The following is a 19,029-nucleotide window of genomic DNA, read 5'->3' as shown; positions in this document are numbered from 1 at the left end:
TCCTACTTCAAAGGAGTGCTGAGTTGACTTTCCTTTGGATGGGGAGAAAAGGGAAAGCCTTACTGAATACTTTTTCATCTTAGATCAAATTTATCTTCCTTGAACCAGAGGTATGGACCTCATATGGTCAGAGAATTTGTAGGACTCTCAGCCCTAGGATTAGGAAGTTCTGCAACCAGCTTGATCTGACCAGAACACGCAGCTCCTTTATCAAAGGGTTTCTTTACTCCGTGTCCTCCCATCTGTTAGTCCACTCAGATCTACTGTCAGGGAACATGGGGTGTCTTCCTAGGTGACTTTAGAAATGAAAAAGTTGGAACAAAGGTCTGGTTTATTAAGTTTTGTTTTCTGTGTCACACAAGTTCATCCCACAAATATTAAAAACAAATGTTTATTAAGTACTGCATTTTTGTGAGGTTATGAGGTTCCAGGTTATGAGGATATGCGTGAATATGATTGGCTAAAACCCAGGATCTGCATTCATGGTAATGTATGCACATAGAAACAAAACTCAATTAAATTGGGGAAATTCTAGTTCATTTTTATTGGATATCATTTTATTCAAATGTAGTGTCCTAGTTATAGTTTACATCCTGAATGACTTCCAAAGCCTCCTGTGCTAAAAAGCCCGTATCCACTCCCTATGAGGATAGAGAGGTGGTAAAACGTTTAAGAGGTTGGGCCTAGTAGGTGGATTTTAGGTCTTTGGGAACTGTCCTTAAAGAGGATTGGGTGACTTGGTGTCTTTTTATTCCTTTCTTATTTTCTAGGTATGTAGTGAACTTTTCCTCTCCAAATGCTCACGCTCTGATGTACTGACTCACCACAGGTCCAAAACAATGAGAAACTAATCATTAGTTGGATCAATCAAAACTGAGAGTCAAACTTTGTTTGTTCTTTTAATTTAATTATTTTAACATTATTAAAAATTATTTTTAATTAATTTTAATTCTTTTAAAATTTTTACCTAGTTTTTAATTTATAAATGATTTTACAAGAAGTTTATAATTTAATGTGTGTTTGTGTGCAATGTATCTTTTTAAAAAATTTTTTTTGTTGTAAAGATACTATACAGAGGGGCTGGGAAGGTGGCTCAGTGGTAGAGCGCTTGCCTTGCATGCATGAGGCCCTGGGTTTGATTCCTCAGCACCCATAAGCAAAAAAACAAGCCGGAAGTGGCGCTGTGGCTCAAGTGGCAGAGTGCTAGCCTTGAGCTGAAGAGCTAAGGGACAGTGCCCAGGCCCAGAGTTCAGGTCCCACGACCGGACCCAAAAAAAAAAAAAAAAGATACTATACAGAGAGTTACATGAGTACTTTTCCTATCAAGTGTTGTTACCCGCTCCTTTGTTTTTCCCCTAACATTCCTTCTGGCCTCACCTCCCCAACTCCCCGCCCCCCCCCCAACATTGTAAAGTTCATTTTCAACATAGTATTTTCTATAACTTGTTGTTACAATGGGTCATCCTGTATCCTTTTTTCAGCATTTTGTTATTTCCCTTCCCCTCTCCAAATTAGAAAAATGTATATACAAGATGCAGGGCACCGACATCAAATACAGTGAAAACAGGGGTTATACTGTGGGGGAAGAACATTCAAAAGAAATAAAAAAAATCATATAGTACATTTATAAGTACATTAAAAAGAACAACAAGAAAGATAAAATCTAATGTATCCCTATCTTGGGGTTCATTTCACTTAGCATTATCTTATATGGTCATATTTGCATAGCTTTTTGACTTTTTCTGCTTATCCTAGACATATACTAGTTATTGCAAATAAGGGAAACCATGGGACCTATGTTTCTTTGGGCCTGGCTGACTTCACTTAATATAATTTTTTCTAAGTCTTCCCATTTCCTAACAAATGGGGTGGTGTCATTCTTTCTGACAGAGGCATAGAATTCCATTATATATATGTATATATATATGTATACACATCATATTTTCTTGATCCATTTATTTACTGAGGGGCATCTGGGTTGGTTCCATATCTTAGATATGGTGAATAATGCTGCAATAAACATAGTTGTGCTGATAGCTTTAATATGGCCTTGTTTGTGATGTTTTGGTAAATGTCCAAAAGTGGGATTGCTGGGTCATAGGGGAGCTCTATGTGTAATCTTTTGAGGAACCTCCATACTTTTTTCCAAAGTGGTTGAACAAGTTTACACTCCAACAATGCAGTAGGATTCCCTTTTGGCCACATCCCTTCCAGCATCTGTTGTTATTAGAGTTCTTGATTATAGCCATTCTAACTGGGGTGAGGTGAAATCTCAATGTTATTTTGATTTGCATTTCTTTTATGGCTAGAGAAATTGAGCATTTCTTCATGTGTCTATTGGCCATTCTTATTTCCTCTTCAGAGAAGTCTCTCTTTAAGTCTTTAACCCACTTATTTATTGAGCAGTTGTTTCTTTGAGGATTTGTTGTTGGGGGATTTAATTTTTTGAGTTCCAGGTATATTTTAGATATGAGACCCTTGTCTGTTGTATGGCTAGTGAAGACTTCTCCCAATCCGTGGCTTTGTATTGATCTTGCTAGCTATGTCCTTTGCCATGTAGAAGGTCTGCCGTTTCATGCAATCCCATTTGTCCAAACTTTCTTTGATTTGTTGTGTTTCTGGATCTTTATTAAGAACATTTCAGCCTGTGCCAAGGAGCCATAGAGTTTCTCCTATTCCTATTCCTGTGCCAAATTTCAGCCTGTGACAAGGAACCATAGAGTTTCTCCTATTCCTTCCTATAATATTTTCAGAGACATATCACATTTTCTTGATCCATTGTAAGTCACCTTGACTGTTTCTATAACTTGTCTGTTGTGCATAGTGTCATAAACAGTAGCATAGCAATAAACAGGAGTGTATAGGACCCTTTATTGTGTCCTATCTTAAACTCTTCCAGATAAATGCTTAAAAGTTAAAACCTATTTCTATATTAAGCAGTTATTTTGCCCCACTCACTGACAGGGTTGTTTCCTGGGGTATTTCCACCTTTGCTCTCTCATTGCCGCCAGGCTGCCTTGAGAAAGGGACAGTCCTATCTCCAGCAGGTACATCTCTATCTGGCTAAGGATGACATCTGAGGATGTAAAAGGGAAGGTTTACAAACTGGCCAAGAAAGCCCTGACTCCCTCACAAATCTGTGTGAGCCAAAGGGACTCATATAGCATTTCACAAGTAGGTTTTGTGACAGGCAATAGAACCTTGAGAATACTCAATTCCAAAGGCCTTGCTCCTGATCTTCCTGGAGCTCTCTATCATTTAATTAAAAAAGCAATTGCTGAACTGAAAGCATCTTGAAAGAAACAGAAGGGATAAAGATGTTAAATTCTGTATGATTCTGGTAGAGAGCCAAATTCACTGAATGGATCAATATAATAAGACTAAGCATGCCCTCCCACCAAACTGGAAATATGAATCCTCCAGAGTCTCTGTCCTACTGGTATAAATCTGACTATACTTAAGCAACAAAAATCATTGTTTTAATTTTTTAATGGTACCAATTAGAAATTGGTACCAAAAAGAGGAGTCATTGGAGTATGTGTCTACCTGATGATATTGAGGAGGCTTTGGAGTTTGTTTATAGAAGGAATCTGGAGGAATCACATAGCGAAAACCTAGAATGTTGTACCCACATTTCAGGGGTAATTCTGGTGAAGATGCAGATGATATGAATGCTGGTAGGAGTGTGAGCTATGAAGGCCATGCTGATGAGGTTCCAGATATACTTAGAACCCCTTTGGGAATTGGACTAGAGGCCAACTTTTTATAATGGAACAAACAATTTGGCTACATTTTGTCCTAGGGCCTTGAAATCCCAGACCCTAGGCCTGGAATTCCACATATCTTGTTCAGCAACACACTCGGTGGAACAGATAAAGAGCTGATCTTGGTGAAGGGTGAGAGTAAAGATTTGTCACACAGCATGACAGCTGCAGGAAGTGGCAAAATAAGGACTTCAACCATCTTCAGCCAACATTGGAGTATAGAAATGAGCTTTACATTAAATAGACAAAGCTTTGGGCAGTAGTTTAAAGGAATGCATAATAATTAAACAGTCATGGTTGGTCATTATTTTAGTCCTACTTTGAGATGGGTTCTAGAGAAGTCATGACTTCAGTCATTACTTGAGAGGAACAAGCTAGTGGAGATAAAGAAACATTGTTGCCTGGCAACAGTATCTTAACAAAGCCCTGTTGTTTATTTCCTTGGGGGCAGGTTCTGCTAATCCTCCTTGTGAAGTTGTCACTGTCTTTGCTGGTTCCAAAGCAATGGCTTAGAACAAAGATACAAAACAATGGAGGCAAAGATGACAAGATGTTCTGCTTTTAGCTAATTCATAGGCTCAAGTAGAGTCAGTGCTTTTCAGCAAAAGCAACTTCTAAGTGCCTGCTATACCTGATATTTTATGAGAGGTTACACCTAACGATGATGAACTAGCTTAGCTGGAGGAAATTTCAAGGCAGCCAGTGCAGCCCAGGTATAACAGAATCATGGGTTTAATGTACAATGAGATCCAAAAACAAGAGGGGGCAGAGCTGAAAGACATTTTGCAGTTTTGACAGAAAAAGGAACATATAAATTTCAGCCAAGGAAGATGGTGTTATTAGCATTGGCAAAAAGAAGCTAAATGTTCTGCACTGGGACATTAAGAGTTGATATCCTCAGGGAATCTCAGAAATCAACAAAGCCACCCTACTCATCATAGACCCAAAGGTGTTTCAAACTCCTTTCAGGAAAGAATCTATTCAGGAAAGTACTTGGGGGCACACTGATCACTCAAGATCACCTAAGGAATAGTTTCTCCAGGATGATTTCCCTCTGTTTGGCCAAAAGGGCACTCATAGACTACTGTAACCATGATACAAGTGAGCCCATGTAGAGAGCTCTTGCTGACAGCAGACCTTGGTCTTTTTGCAGACACACATTATGCTGAGGTCATCATGGTTTCTAGTGAGATTTCAAAGGAAAGACTCAGAGGCAAAGTGTGTATTTGGTCAGAGTTTCTATAAGCAATCCCTGGTGTGTTAATCCATGTAAATATGGGAATACCCCAAAGCTAAATGGAAACCCCATGAAGATAGAGATGCTGACAAAGCCAGAGTAAAGCCTGGGGAAGCTTTCCTACCAGTAGTCTGCAAAGCCAGGTCAAGAGAGTGGGGCTAACACAAGCAAGGTTGAGGGTGTGGAGCTGCCTAAGCCTTGGATGGGCACATTCCACCACCTTGTACCTGGATAATGGGAACAGAGCTGTAGCATTTAATATTTGCACATCTGGGTTTCTCTACAGCTTTTGGACAATCTCTCCTCTCTCTTCTCCAAATTCCTCTCTTCTAGAATGGGAATGCATTCCTGGTCCCCGTGCCTGTCCCACCACAGTATCTTAGAAGGATGAAACATTCTTTTTTGTATTTTCACAAGGACTCACAGCATAATTTGCCTTGAATCTCACAGATGAATTTGACCTTTGACTTTTGAGTAATAATCAAACAGGATTTTGAGGACTCTTGGAAACAGAATAAAGGGATTCTGCATTGTGAGGTGGTCATGAACCTTTGGCATCAAGGACAGAATTGTGCAATCTTGATGCTGAACGTCTTCCATAGGCCTATATACTAAAGTCTTTATCCCTGAAGCTCTGCTGTCAAGAGGAGGTAGAACCTTTAAGCGGTGAGGCATAGAGACAGGCTCATTTGTTTGGGGGCGGGGGGATTGAAGAGGATTATGGATTCTGTCATCTCAGGTGAGGTTTTTTCTTTTTCTTCTGAGTACACCCTTGTTATAAAGCCTTGCCATAAGTCCTAAGCAACTAGGCCACCAATCATGGACTAGAAATTTCTAAAATTTCAGCCAATGTAAATCTCATTTTTTATAAGTTGGTGATCTCTACTATTTATGATGAAAATCTGGCTAATACAATCAGCAAACCTTCAGCTATGAAAGAAATGCTATCATTGTCCTTTCTTTTCCTGAAGCTTACTGTGTTATGCTACTCATATCTCTTTCAGTCTATTGGCTTCTTTCCAAAACTTATAGATGCCTCAATTGTGTAAAATAGACTTTTGAGACCATGCTACAAATGAGAAAACTGAGCATTAGAATGAACTAGACTACACACTCCTCAAGTACACAGCAGTGCACATAACTTTAGGATCATCCCTACTACTGTCCGCTGTATTTCCTTCCCTGTGACCCCTTCACTGCTGGATGCTTTTGTTTGTGTGATCCCTCTGTTTTCAGAAAAAGAAATGTGTTGTCAATGTTGTCTGAAGCTATAGATATATGAGGTCTATAGTTAACCAATTCTGAGTGACGGAAGCAACCAGACTACTGCTTTCACTGACTCTGGTGGACACAGAGTCTCTTATTGTTGCTGTAAAGTGATGTCCATGTGCCTGTACTGTCCTCCATCTGTTGCCCTTATTGCTGGGCATTTGCCTTTCTCTGATTACCTTCTGCATTTTGCTCATTAACATCTTACTTTGTCTCAGCATAACTATACTATAATTATTTTTCTTTCTTTCTTCATTCTTGTGTGTCATTCTTCTCTCTCTCTCTTTCCCCACTCCTAGACTATCACAACATCTTAAACAAATGGAAACGATTGTTTGGGCCAGTCTCATTAGAGAAGGTTCTCAAAGAGGTCTGAAATCATGGGGACAGCTGGAGGAGGACTTGACAAGGAGCCAGACCTGAAGTCATCATGTCAAGCACTTACCTGAAATTGCTCTCAGATACAGGTTATATATCCAGTCACCTTCAACTTAAAAAGCATTATGGAAGACCTATTATATGCCAGGTTTTGGGAGAGAAACAGCATGTAGACATAAAGGCAGCAAGCATCTACTTCTGTGCTGATGGGGTGTGGAATAATAGAAGGGAGATAAAAAAGAAATGGGAAAATTTTTTAAAAGGTTGGTTGATCCTTGGGGCCATGCTTTCTCTGAAAGAACAAATACTTGGACTTGAGCCATGAATGTTTATCACATCTAGAGGTTTATGAAAAAGGAATGTCAGTAAGTCTCATGTCCATAAATGTTTATGTACACATTGTGAAGCTCATCACAATAAAGTTCTGAAACATTCTACATTTCTGTGTGTGTTCTACGGCATGTCCTGAATGGACATATTGGCTTGTCTGACCTCTCTAACTTTAGTAGAACTCTCTAATGAATGTTCCACTAAGCTACACCTCTAGCTCTATGAATATTCCTTTGAGACAAACATACAACTTAGGGTCCCTGGTTTCCAGGGAAACAAGCAGAAATATCAGGGCCCATGAAATGATCAGCTTTATCCATAAAATGATAACCTTTTCTGAGCTCTGGGCTCCAAAGCCTTCCTGGAAACTCCTGTTTCCTTGCAGTGTATCTTACTTTCATTTTAATATATTTTCTCTATCATTGTCATCATGCCTCATGTCTTGCTTGAATTCATCCCATGTAAGACGAAAGAACTGAGGTTTAGCTTCATGGGTAGCATATTATAATTTTTAGCTTTCTGGTAATCTAGTTTAGTGTGGTGACTTGGATTATATAAACTGGAAAGGTTTCCTTCTCCTCTGGTTTGAACCAAGAGGAATTAAATTATACACTATCTCCGTGCTTCAGGCACTGTGCTTTAACCTAATTTTCTCCTTCCTCGATTCTTACCTCTTCATGTCTCCTGCTTCTGACTCGAATGCACTGAAAGGCGAATGTGACACCTCTACTTCCATAGGAGGTAGAATCTTCTCTACTTTCCTTTCCCCCTGCCCAGCAGACAGAACTGGATCCTGCTCAACCAATCTGAATGCTATACCTATGGATACCACAGAGCCATACCATAGGTCTGCAGTGTTCTGGTGCCTGTCCACCTCCTAGGGTGGATGGGACTTGGCTGCATTGGGCTTGAACTAATGCCCCTCCTTTCTCCTGCAGGGACCTGGTTGCAACACCACCTGTCCCAGCATCCTAGCTTCAGGCTGGGCCAGTGGAAGGTTGCTCAGACTACTGCTGGACCACTAGATCAGTCTACACAGCCTGGATGTCCTTTCCATCCCACCACACCCACAGCTCTTCACCCTATTTGGAATGCCAGGAGATCCCAAAGTTCTGCTTGCTCAAGCTTTTGGGTTTCTCCTCTCTTATCCTGACATCATGGAGCCACCTGGGTAAAATTCTTCCTGGCCAGATGATCAGCTCTGTGCCTGAGGACATTACTCCACTGATAGGGGCTCCAACTTTCTCAGTCTCACCTGTTGCAAGCAGCAGGTTATCTGCAACAGAGAGAATGTTCTAGGCATTTGGTGCTGGTCCTAAAATCCTGCCTGTTGTTGGCTAATAGGTAGAGTGACTAAGAGGAGCTAACATAGTAACACCCAGCTAGGAAACTGAGGCCAGATTAAAAATTCCTTACCTAGAGATGGGAGGGAGAAACTGGGGGAAAGTGATGGAAGAGGTGACATTGTCCAGAGAGAATTGTTCTCATTAGCTGATGCATGGAACACCTTAATAATAACAATAAAATTACACTGAAAAATTCCCTGCCCACTGCTCTTTCCCTTGAAGGCATAGTCTGTGTACTCTTCAGGGCATCCAGGCCCAGCTCTGTGTGCTAAGGGATGGAGCTGGGAGAAAGTTGGAATAGAATCAAGGCTATTCCTATCTATTTGCATGAGAAAGACGGAGATGAATCTACTCAATTTGGAAAGCCTTGAAAAAGGCAATGACTATTTTCTCTCTCAATACTTGCTTTCTTCAGAAACTGAGTTTCAGGTCAGGGCTGACACATGCCAAGAGCCAGAGCTAAGACTCCTGGTACAAGTGTCAGGTCTTTGTCCCTGAAAACAGGTACTCAAAAGCTTAGGAACTCTTAGGAGAACCTGAGACATGGTTATGGACTACATGTTCCCAGAAGGCTGCTGTATTTGTTACCCCAGAAGTCTGTCCCTCATAAGATATTGAGGAGAGACCTTATTTCAAAAGAGAATCTTCTCCAAATCATGGATTGAAACTTCTTACTATAGCCAAGATATGGAATCAGCCTACATGGTCCTCAGTGGACCAATGGATCCAGAAAATGTGGTATATATATGCCGCGGACCGGGTTCTGTCGGGACGACGGAGGACACCTAGGGGAGGAACCTGGAATAGGATGGGGAGATGGCAAACAGACAACTCACACACAAGAGAAGTGGATGCTGAGTGCTGAGTGCGATTTAATGCAGAGGATAACGAACTTTTATAACAGAAGTCTTCATGAGAAAGGGCAAAAGGTTACACAATCTTGCTGCATGGCTTCATTTTTGGGTGGTCACCAGCTGGTCACCTGATAGGCACTTGTTTCCGGCTTATCTCTAAGAAATACAACGATTACGATGTTTGTCACCAATTAACCGTTACCTATCCTTATAGAAGCCTTAACTTTCCCATAAGATCTTTCCTGTTTCTTCTTTAATAGTAAACCTCAAGGAGACCTGGATCTAGCAAGTCTCTTAGTAAATAGCAGGAAATTCTTTCTCCTAAATAATTATCTCAGCAATTGCTATACATTCTTTCTGCTCTAGCTGAGCCTACAGCTTCTTGTAAATCCCTTACAAACAATTCCTTCTGCTGAAGTGACTTCATGAAACCCCCAATACTTTTATATTTACTTATAATTTGTCTACTAGCCTCCATAAGAGGGGCTTTAGGGTAGCACTTAACTCTGGTGAGTTAGTCATATTTTTTAAGACACTCATCAGATATTGGAGTCGTCAGCACTCTTAAGAAAGAGCTTTGAATAAGGGAACGTTGACAATGAGTAAGTACAAAGAGCAGTAGAAACGGTAAAAGATTAATAAGCACTCTTATGAGGAAAAGAAAGGCAGAAACACATCTTTCCCAGGGGATTGCCAGCCTTTCCAGGAGGTAGGCCTCTTTGAAGCCCCATTCTCCGAGGTAGACTTCGGTGAAGTACCAAAACTTGGAGATAGGTCTCTGTAAAACCCCATTCTCTGAGGTAGACTTCGGTGAAGTCCCAATACTCAGAGATAGGTCTCTGAAGCCCCTTTCTTAGGTCTGATAGATGGTTTCCCATGCTAAGCAGACTCCACTGGAGTAGGCGTGGCATATATACACAGTGAAAGTCTGCTCATCCATCAGAAAGAATGACCTCATATCATTTGAAAGGAAATGGAAAGACTTGGAAAAATTATTTTAAGTGAAGTAAGCCAGAGAAACATAGGTTGTATGGTTTTCCTCATTTGTGGTAGGTAGTTAGAATGTGCCTATAAATCCACAAGTAAACACACCGAATTGTTACACACACACACACACACACACACACACACACACACACACACACACACACACACACACACACTGGGACAGGGTAAATTATACAGATCTCTAGGCATTCATACACACTAAGACCAAAGGCTGATACTATTAGAAGAAGAGCACAAAGTCACAATACCTATGTGTATCTGATCATATAAAATAATATTGATCGAAATGAGCTCCAAGAAATAGATTTGTTGCTGTTCTTTTCTTCTCCTTCTGTCTTATTTTTGTTTATCTGTCTTTGGGAGGTAACGAGGGGCACAAACATGGTGAATAAATGCAGCAGTGGTACTCCCTAGACGATATGAGCTTACAACTTGTAAGTGGGGATGGAAGGAAAAAACTGGGAGAAAGCAAGAGAAGGGGTAACATTGTTCAGAAAATATTGTTCAAAAAATCTGACTTATATAATTGTAACCCCTCTATATAACACCTTTACAATAACATTAAAAATGAATAAAAAGAAATCATCCTAACTAAGGAAATGAACAATTTATATACTAGAAACTATAAAATATTACCTAAAGGAAAAAAAGACATCCCATGTCAATAGGTTAGGGAGACTTACTGTCAAGATGTATCTACAACTCAAATCTTTTAGAGATTCAGTGTAATCTCTACCAAAATTCCAGTCATTTTTTAAGTTTAGAAAGTGCATCCATTCCATTCATGTGGAAACCCAAGTGGCCCGGACTATAAAAAACAATTTTGAAAGATAACTACTCGGTAAAACTCACACTCATTTCCTGATTTCAAAATATATTACAGGAAGTGGTGCTATGGTTCAAAGTGGTAGAACACTAGCCTTGAGCAAAATAGCTCAGGAACAGCACCCAGGCCCTGAGTTCAAACCCCACAACCAAAAAAATAGCCCACTGAACCCCCCCAAACAAATATGCATATATATATATATTACAAAGTTATATAGTAATTAAAACAATGGCATACTGGCAATAGAAAAGAACTAATTAAATTGAATATATATATACATACATATATATGCGCACACACACACACACTCACACAAAACAAGGATCCCAAGTACAAAAGGACAGTCTCTCCAACAAATGATAGTGAGGAAATCAGATAATTATAAAACAATACAAACCAATAAAGTTTGCCATAAATTTTATATTTCATAAAAATGACTTAAAATACCTACTCAAAACATCTAACGTTTTGAAATTCCTAGTAAAAGAAATCCTTTATAACATTATACTTGGCAATGATTTCTGTATGGAAAGTACAGGACACAATCAAATACTAACAAATAGAGATTGTATGATACCTGGCCATCAGCCAGGTGCTGGTGGCTCACACCTGTAATCTTAGCTGCTCAGGAAGCTGAGATTGCAGTAGAAAGCCAGCCCTGGCAGGAAAGTATGTGAGACTCTTATCTCCAATTAACCACTAGAAAACCAGAAGTGGCACTGTGGCTCAAGTGGTAGAGTACTCACTTTGAGCTGAAGAGCCCAGTGCCCAGGCCAAGAGTTCAAGTCCCATGACCGATGAAAAAAATTGTACATCAAAGAAATATATATATATAATAAAGCAAAATATCAGGCTGTGAAATGGGAAAATAAATTTCAAGTCATATATCTGGTAAGAGAGTTATATCCAGAATATGTAGAGATCCTAAAACTCTATAATAAGAAAGATTTAATCCCTCCCTAAAAAACCCAATGATCCCTATCAAAATGGGGGAAAATGCTTATGGAAAAAAATGGTTAACATCACTAATAAAGAAATGCAAATCAAATCGTAGTAGTCTATAGCATCACAGCCATTGGGATGGTTGTCACTTGAACAATAAACAGTATTACCACCTAAACAACAAGCAAAAAATATAAAATATGTCTTAAGGAGGACTGTTAGTGGGACTTATAGGAAGATCAACCATCATGGAATATAGTAAGATGATTCCTCAAAACATTTTTTTTTTGTCAGTCATGGGTCCTGAACTCTGGGGCATTGGCCCTCAGCTCTTCAGCTCAAGGCTAGCACTCTACCACTTGAGCCATAGTGCCACTTCTAGTCTTTCTGCTTATATGGTGCTGAGGAATCGAACTCAGGGCCTCATGCATGGAAGGCAAGCACTCTTTCACTGAGCCACCTTCCCAGCCTTCCTCAAAACATTTTAAATGCCATTTTCACATGATTCAGCAATCTCATTTCCATATACATATCCAAAATATTCTAAAATAGGGTCTTAAGAGGTACTAATATCCTTATGTTTTTTATAGCATCATTGTTTACAACAGCCAAGAAGTGGAAGCAAACCTGAGGTCCATTGACAGATGAGTAATCTGTCCATCAATGGCTCTAGACTAAAGATAGCTCTGGGATGAGGTGAGCAGGTCTCTGTCCACTTAGCAGTATAGTGTACTTTGGAGTCTGCTGGTCACAGGGGTGTGTGCAGTCACATAGACAAGCTTCCAGCATCCTCTCTTCTGCCAAGGACATAGCTAGGGTCTGGCTCTGTCCCAATCAGAGAGAGGAAATTTAGCTGGAGCCTCTTTCAGCTTCTAGTGCTCAGGTTGGTGCCACATGTGGATTGAGGGTAGGGGCCAGTCAAGGATCAGTTGTCTATCCCAGAGCTGATTCACTTTAGAAGCTTCTCTTCTGGTATATTAATTTTAGTAGTCTATACAAAGAGAATTACCCGGGCTCTAGTGGCTCACGCCTGTAATCCTAGTTACTAAGGAGGCTGAGATCTGAGGATCATGGTTCAAAGCCAGCCCAGGAAGGAAAGTCCATGAGACTCTTATCTCCAATAAACCACCAGAAAACCAAAAGTGGTGCTGTGGCTCAAGTGGTACAGTGCTAGCCTCGAGCTAAAGAGCTGAGGGACAGTGTCCAGATCCAGAGTACAAGTCCCACGACTGTCAAAAAAAAAAGAAAGAATTAAAAGCAATGAGCCAGGCAGTTTCCTACTTGCTCCACAAGTCCCCAAGTTTCTGTCTCCAGAGTGAGAGGTCTCCCAAAAAATCTGTCAGAGAGTGTGGGAAGAAAACAGAGCACTGAATTCTACTTTGGTGGGAGCAGACTCTGATTTTTAGAAATATAGGTGTCATAGGTACAGTTTGTTTATTGTAGGACTGGTGGGATTAAACTTAGACTCTTTTTTCATTTTTATGTCTATATTTTTCTTCGTTAAATATACTGAATATAAGATGTATGATGTTAGCCATTTTTTAAAATGTACAATTCAGTGGCATTACAATTCACATTCTGTTGGCTATTGTGCACAACACTGCTGAGAATATGAATATGTACATATCTGAGTCCCTGAGTTCAACTATTTTAGATGTAAACTCTGGAAATAAAGTTGATGGTCCATATGGTAATTCCATCTCTATTTTTTCATTATCTTTAAGTAATAGTTACCATTTCACAACGCTGTTTATGAATACAATGCATCTTGATTGATGTTACCCCTTTTGACATTTTGACTTAGACTCTTAAGTGCATTGGGCAATAACGCTATCACTGAGCTACACTTCCACATTCTGCTGTTGTTTTAAAAGCTGCTCCCACTGGGACTGTTCATTAAAATGAGACAAAGTCATAGCTACAAAAAAAAGATGCCAAATATTGAAGCTTACATTGTCTTCCAAAATCTAATAAGTCTGTCAACCATTAATAAATGTTTCCACATACTTTCATCTTAAAATAAACACTGAAGTCATAGTATCCAACTGGGACTGATCACATGCACTTCCAGACTTTTTGAGCAGTGGACAAAGTTGCTTTTCATTACCAGAACCCAAGACCAACCTTTTAATTGATCAGCAACTATCACCTCCACTGTACTGTTCATATATACTAGAAGAGGTCACTAATTTCCAAAAACATAATCAAATGACCTGTATGGAGTCATTCATACAGAACTCAGCTGTCTACAAAAAGCAATGCCTCAACCACAGAACAGAATATAAATCCTATGGAAACATAGCATGAGGGAAAAAATAACCATAAAACTATTATGTATAATACAATTATAAAACTTTGGGTTTTGTGGTTTGGAGAAGGATTTTTTTTTTGGCATGGACTGGAAACTAAAAGCAAAAAGTACCAAGTATGAAATATGGAGAGAAGGCAACATGAGAACTTTATTCTAGAAAGTGATGCCTGCTTCAGAAGAATGCTGTCTCAAAGAAAGTCTACATGACCTTAGTTAAAATTCATCCATTTGAAGACACCGAGGCATCAATGAGGCATTTCAGAGGCAGGAGGCTTAGAGAAGAAAAGCAGAAAGGAGTCCATTAAGCCATGGTCAGGTTAACTTGCAAATCCGCATCTCAAGACCAGGGCCAAAGCTGTTAATCATTGCTCTGCTCTGCTTCCTTGTTTCCTGACATCCCCAGGGGGCCCCGAGAAGTATTGCCTCCACATTCATCCTCTTCAGTAGTGTCCTGAAGAGCCCTCTGGAGGAACCACTTCAGAGTCTTTCGCTGCCGATGCCTGAAGGAGCCAACAAAGAAGTAAACGATGGGGTTGGCACAGCTGTTCACACAGGAGAGGAAAAACAAAAACAGAAAAAAGCAGGGGTGATCTCGGACATTAATATAAAACCAGGTCGTTAGAAAGTAGCGGATTCCATAGGGCAGGCCACAGAAGATGAAGACCAGCACTGTGAGCAGGAGGGTCACATACAATCTGGTCATGGGCATCCGTCGAGAGCCACAGAACATCTTAACTATCAGAGCCAGGCTGGACCCTGAGAGAATCACAAATAAGAACATCAGATATCCAGCACTGAAATAGTGCATTCTTAGACACCAATTAACATGATGAGGGCTGCTCGTGATGATACAGTGATGAGTTCTTAAAATGGTCAGCAGCAGGGACAGCCCCCAGATAAGCATACATACAAACGTCGATGTGTGTCTTGGGCGGCGGCAGCGGTACCAGATAGGACACACTACAGACAGGCAGCGCTCCAGGCTAATAGCACTGAGAATGCTCAGGCTTGCAGTATAAGAGCAGAAGAATCCAGAGAAGAAGAAATTAAAGAGATAGCTGTGGATATAAGGTAAAAGGCTTGTGATTTCTTGTATGGAATTAAAAATGTTGAAGCAGAGGAAGAGGAAGTCGGCGGCGGCCAGATTTAAGATGTAGACCGAGATGGGATTTCTGCGCATCTGGAAGCCCAGGAGCCAGATCACAGCTGCATTTCCTGCCATTCCAACCACAGCTGTGATGAAGGTCAGTGAGTAAAGAATCAGCTCCTGTAAGTCACAGGTTCCATGATGGAGATGATCGTCTGCACTCATTCCTGGGACTTGTGTCTTCAAAGCTGGTGTGATTGGATCCTTGCTCAGAAACCCTCCACTGGTAATCCTGAGAACAGAAACAAAACTTGGAGTATTTCCTGGAGTATTTCTGATTCTCAGCATCACCTTGCTTTGTGAGAAAATAGTGGATCTCTGAGATTAAGTAAAATGCAAAGAGCTGGCAATTCTGGGATATGGAATTGAATCCAACACTATGTATGCACAGCATGAGCTCCCTGTCCTATATGTCAGCTCCTCTAATGACACAGAACTTTACTATGATCCAGTCACCCCATTCAATGGACTCGCACAATACACTCAGCACTACTCTGTTCTTTACCAGAAATTTCTCTCAGGTGAAGCAATTCAGAAAGGTAAAAAAAATAATTCACCAGGATATTCTCATATGACTAAGAAAGTCCTACTTACCCCAGTACCCTAGTGGAAATGTGAGCTCTTTCTAGGAAAATGGTGGAAAAAAAACTTAAAAATGGTGGCATAAAACAGCCTAAAAATGGCTCAGAGTTTCAGGCACTGAAGACAGGAGAATTTTTTGTGTTTCCATATTTAGCTATAGGTAAAGTACTTACCTCAGAATTTATTCAGTGAATGAATGCATTTATACAGAGCCTTCCCAACTTAGCTGATTTGGGTTAAATAGAAAATCAAAATAAAATAGAACAAAAGATAACAGAGCAGACACAGCTAATGTGGTAAAGAAATTCGTTCATCCTAAATCTGTTTTGCATACAGTTCTATTTATGTGTTACAAATCTGATATATATATATATATATGTATATATATATATATATATTGCTTAGCTAATAAGCTAAAAGAATTTTGGTGTCTCATCTGGGGATAAGATATGCTGATGACTTTAATCACTCATCAGTGTAAAGTGGAGGAAGGGAGAAGGTGAGCTCTGAGTCTCACTGAAGGGAGGTATTTGAGGTGTAGGAAAATCTACTGGAGAAGCATCAAGTACTAGGCTCTGAAGTGAATCATATAAACCCAACCCAAATCCTCTTCCAGATCTTTGATAAAGCTCTGAGCTGAAGGCTCTTATATGAGAGGAGTTTGTCAATGGAAGTAAGTAAAAAAAATACAGTTTGTGAAATGTAATAACAGATGATTAAGCAGATTTCAACTGGAGATAAATGCCCAGCTTACACCAGGGTGAAAAATACTAGTAGCTTGAGGGTCTACCAGGAATTGTCTCTTTTAAGCTGCTCAAGATCCTATGGATATAATTTATTGTTTTTGTTACATTTAACAAAAGATTGAATGAGAACACAAACTATATGAGTGATTGATCCTGGGTCTCAGTTAGGATAGATTGGAAGCAAGTAGAGATGTCTCAAGCCTGCTGTGCTACTAACAATTTGAACATACTACCCATGATGTGTGAATTAGAGATGATGAAGAAAAATTATGACAAATTCCCAAGTTATAACCAATATTGGAGTCAAAATTGTGGAGGAAATAAAATCTAGCATTAAAAAATCTTCAGAAACAAGAATGAAGAGAATCTATCAAATAGGGACCCAAAGAGAAGTGGGAAAAATATCAGAAATGGATAACAGAATCCAGGAAACAGTTCCTGCTCTAAGCAGGCAGAGCAGGAGGCCTACAAGTGGAAAGAGGGCACATCCTTCTGGGGATACGGAGAGGAGGCATGGGATGAATGAATGCGTACAGGAAATGAATCCATCATGAGCTCTCATGGACAGATAAGCTTCCAGAGCTTTGGGTAGCTTGAACAGGAAATGAGAGGAAAACCTATATAAGGATCATACTATGAAATTTGCTCTTAGGTTGATGCATTGGGCTTCCCCATCAAATGTGAAGCTTTATACAGACTAAACCACGCATATATTATTTACTACTCTTACCCAACATTTAGCATGTGTTCCTTAGTCTATATATTTTCAGTTTCTCTCTCAATACAGGAAAAAAGAATACCATCTCTTAAGCATACGAGACAATTTTCCTGAGTTCACATCATCAAGCAGGACAAATGACAGCTCTTGAGTGCTTGTGTAAGGTTTTTCTCTGTCTCTATCCCATTATTCCTTAGATCTGAGGAACTCCCAAAAACTCTTCATAGGATCACACAGAATCTAAGAAACTTTCAGGAATGATATAGACTGCTATAGTCCCCTACTAGCCATCTTTTCCTCTGGAAAAGCAGGTCTCTTATTTCATTCTATTTTGATTCAATGGCGAGTAGAGGGATATAGTCAATTTCTGAGATTTCAGATTAACAGGAGTATCACCTCTATTTCTGTCTTCTTCCCCAGAGTAGCATGTGGTGTGTCAATATGATTGAGAATCATGTGCATCAAATGTTGTTGACAAACATCATTTGTGACTGGGGAATGAGGATTTTAAAGTCTTGTGTTAGATGCTGTGGAGCTTCCAGATTATGCCTTACAAATGTATTGCTAAGGTATTTATGTAATGGTCCTGTATCTAAGTACCACCCTTACTTTCTAACCAGTAAGGACATTTTAGGATTACATTCTAGTTTTGAAGCATTTTTAAAATCAGCATGCTGAATGCTCTAGAGAAATGATCAAAGAGAAATAAGATGCAAGCTATAAATAATAATTGTTTTAGAAATAGGAAATTCTTCAATGATATTTACATAAAAACCCTAATGAAGGAGGAAGACACAGAAGATATGAAAGATAGTCTCGTGTGCCATGAAAGATTTCTTTCCAATGTTGTCTGTAGTCTTTGGCATCCCAAGAGAGTGTTTTCTATGGACCTTCCATCATGGATCCTTTGTCTTATGTGTCTATTTGTGTTGAGCAATTGAGTTCAACACTATGGACACATTGGTGGGCAAAAGGAACAGGATTTGAGGTTTTCATTTTCCACTTTACACTTACGAAGTTGTGATTTGCCAATGGCAATGCATCTCCATATGCTTGTTCATCCTCTTCTACCACTGCAAATATTGCTGTGGTAATTCCCCAAGCTTCAACACTTCCTTTCATTGCTCCTTAAATCCTAGGGGTAGATATCTTGCTTCTCTTTTTCTTATGTTCAGGTGATTCACGATACACTGCCACTTTCCCATAACCCTGTCCAACTTCCAGTCACCTCCTGAAAGACTTTGCAATTATTCCAATTTGAACAATCTGTTTTTTTCTATTTGAATCCTTGAGAGATATATAATAGAGAATACATTTGCAAAGCAATGAATCCTGTATTGTAGGATCCAAATTTTGAAAGTTTCCTCATTTCCCTGATTTTAAAAAACAGCAGCAAAAAAAGCAACGTGTTCCCCTCTGTGTAGCACCCTGTGTTAGAAATACAGAGATATAAACTCAGAGAAGGCATCTTATCAGAAATCTGAAAGTTATTGGAATATACTCTTACATTTCTTCCATATTTCTGTCCAGATGAAGAGAGAGGATTTGTGGTGAAGGAGAGGAGACTTTCT

General features: G+C 39.7%; 1 protein-coding gene across 1 annotated transcript; it reads right to left on the bottom strand.

Moving 5' to 3' along the window:
- Positions 1–14,552: 14,552 nt before the first annotated feature.
- On the bottom strand, positions 14,553–18,580 carry LOC122117876 (mas-related G-protein coupled receptor member X2-like). Its single transcript, XM_042691751.1, has 2 exons — positions 18,473–18,580; positions 14,553–15,730 (listed from the first exon to the last, which is right to left on the bottom strand). The coding sequence occupies exons 1-2, from the start codon at positions 18,578–18,580 to the stop codon at positions 14,624–14,626; spliced, it is 1,215 nt and encodes a 404-aa protein (XP_042547685.1). The 3' UTR covers positions 14,553–14,623.
- Positions 18,581–19,029: the final 449 nt, after the last annotated feature.

This window comes from Dipodomys spectabilis, unplaced genomic scaffold, assembly GCF_019054845.1.
Source record: "Dipodomys spectabilis isolate Male_0828 unplaced genomic scaffold, ASM1905484v1 ptg000145l, whole genome shotgun sequence".
Lineage (NCBI taxonomy): Eukaryota > Metazoa > Chordata > Mammalia > Rodentia > Heteromyidae > Dipodomys > Dipodomys spectabilis.
This window is presented reverse-complemented; position numbering and strand designations above follow the sequence as displayed.

What these genes read in the sequence shown, in the direction of transcription:
- LOC122117876 (XM_042691751.1), bottom strand. Translation starts at nt 18,580, where the DNA reads ATGAAAGGAAGTGTTGAAGCTTGGGGAATTACCACAGCAATATTTGCA. An exon ending in CATTGGCAAATCACAACTTC is followed by an intron (nt 15,731 to 18,472) that starts GTAAGTGTAAAG and finishes ACTTAATCTCAG; the next exon opens with AGATCCACTATTTTCTCACA.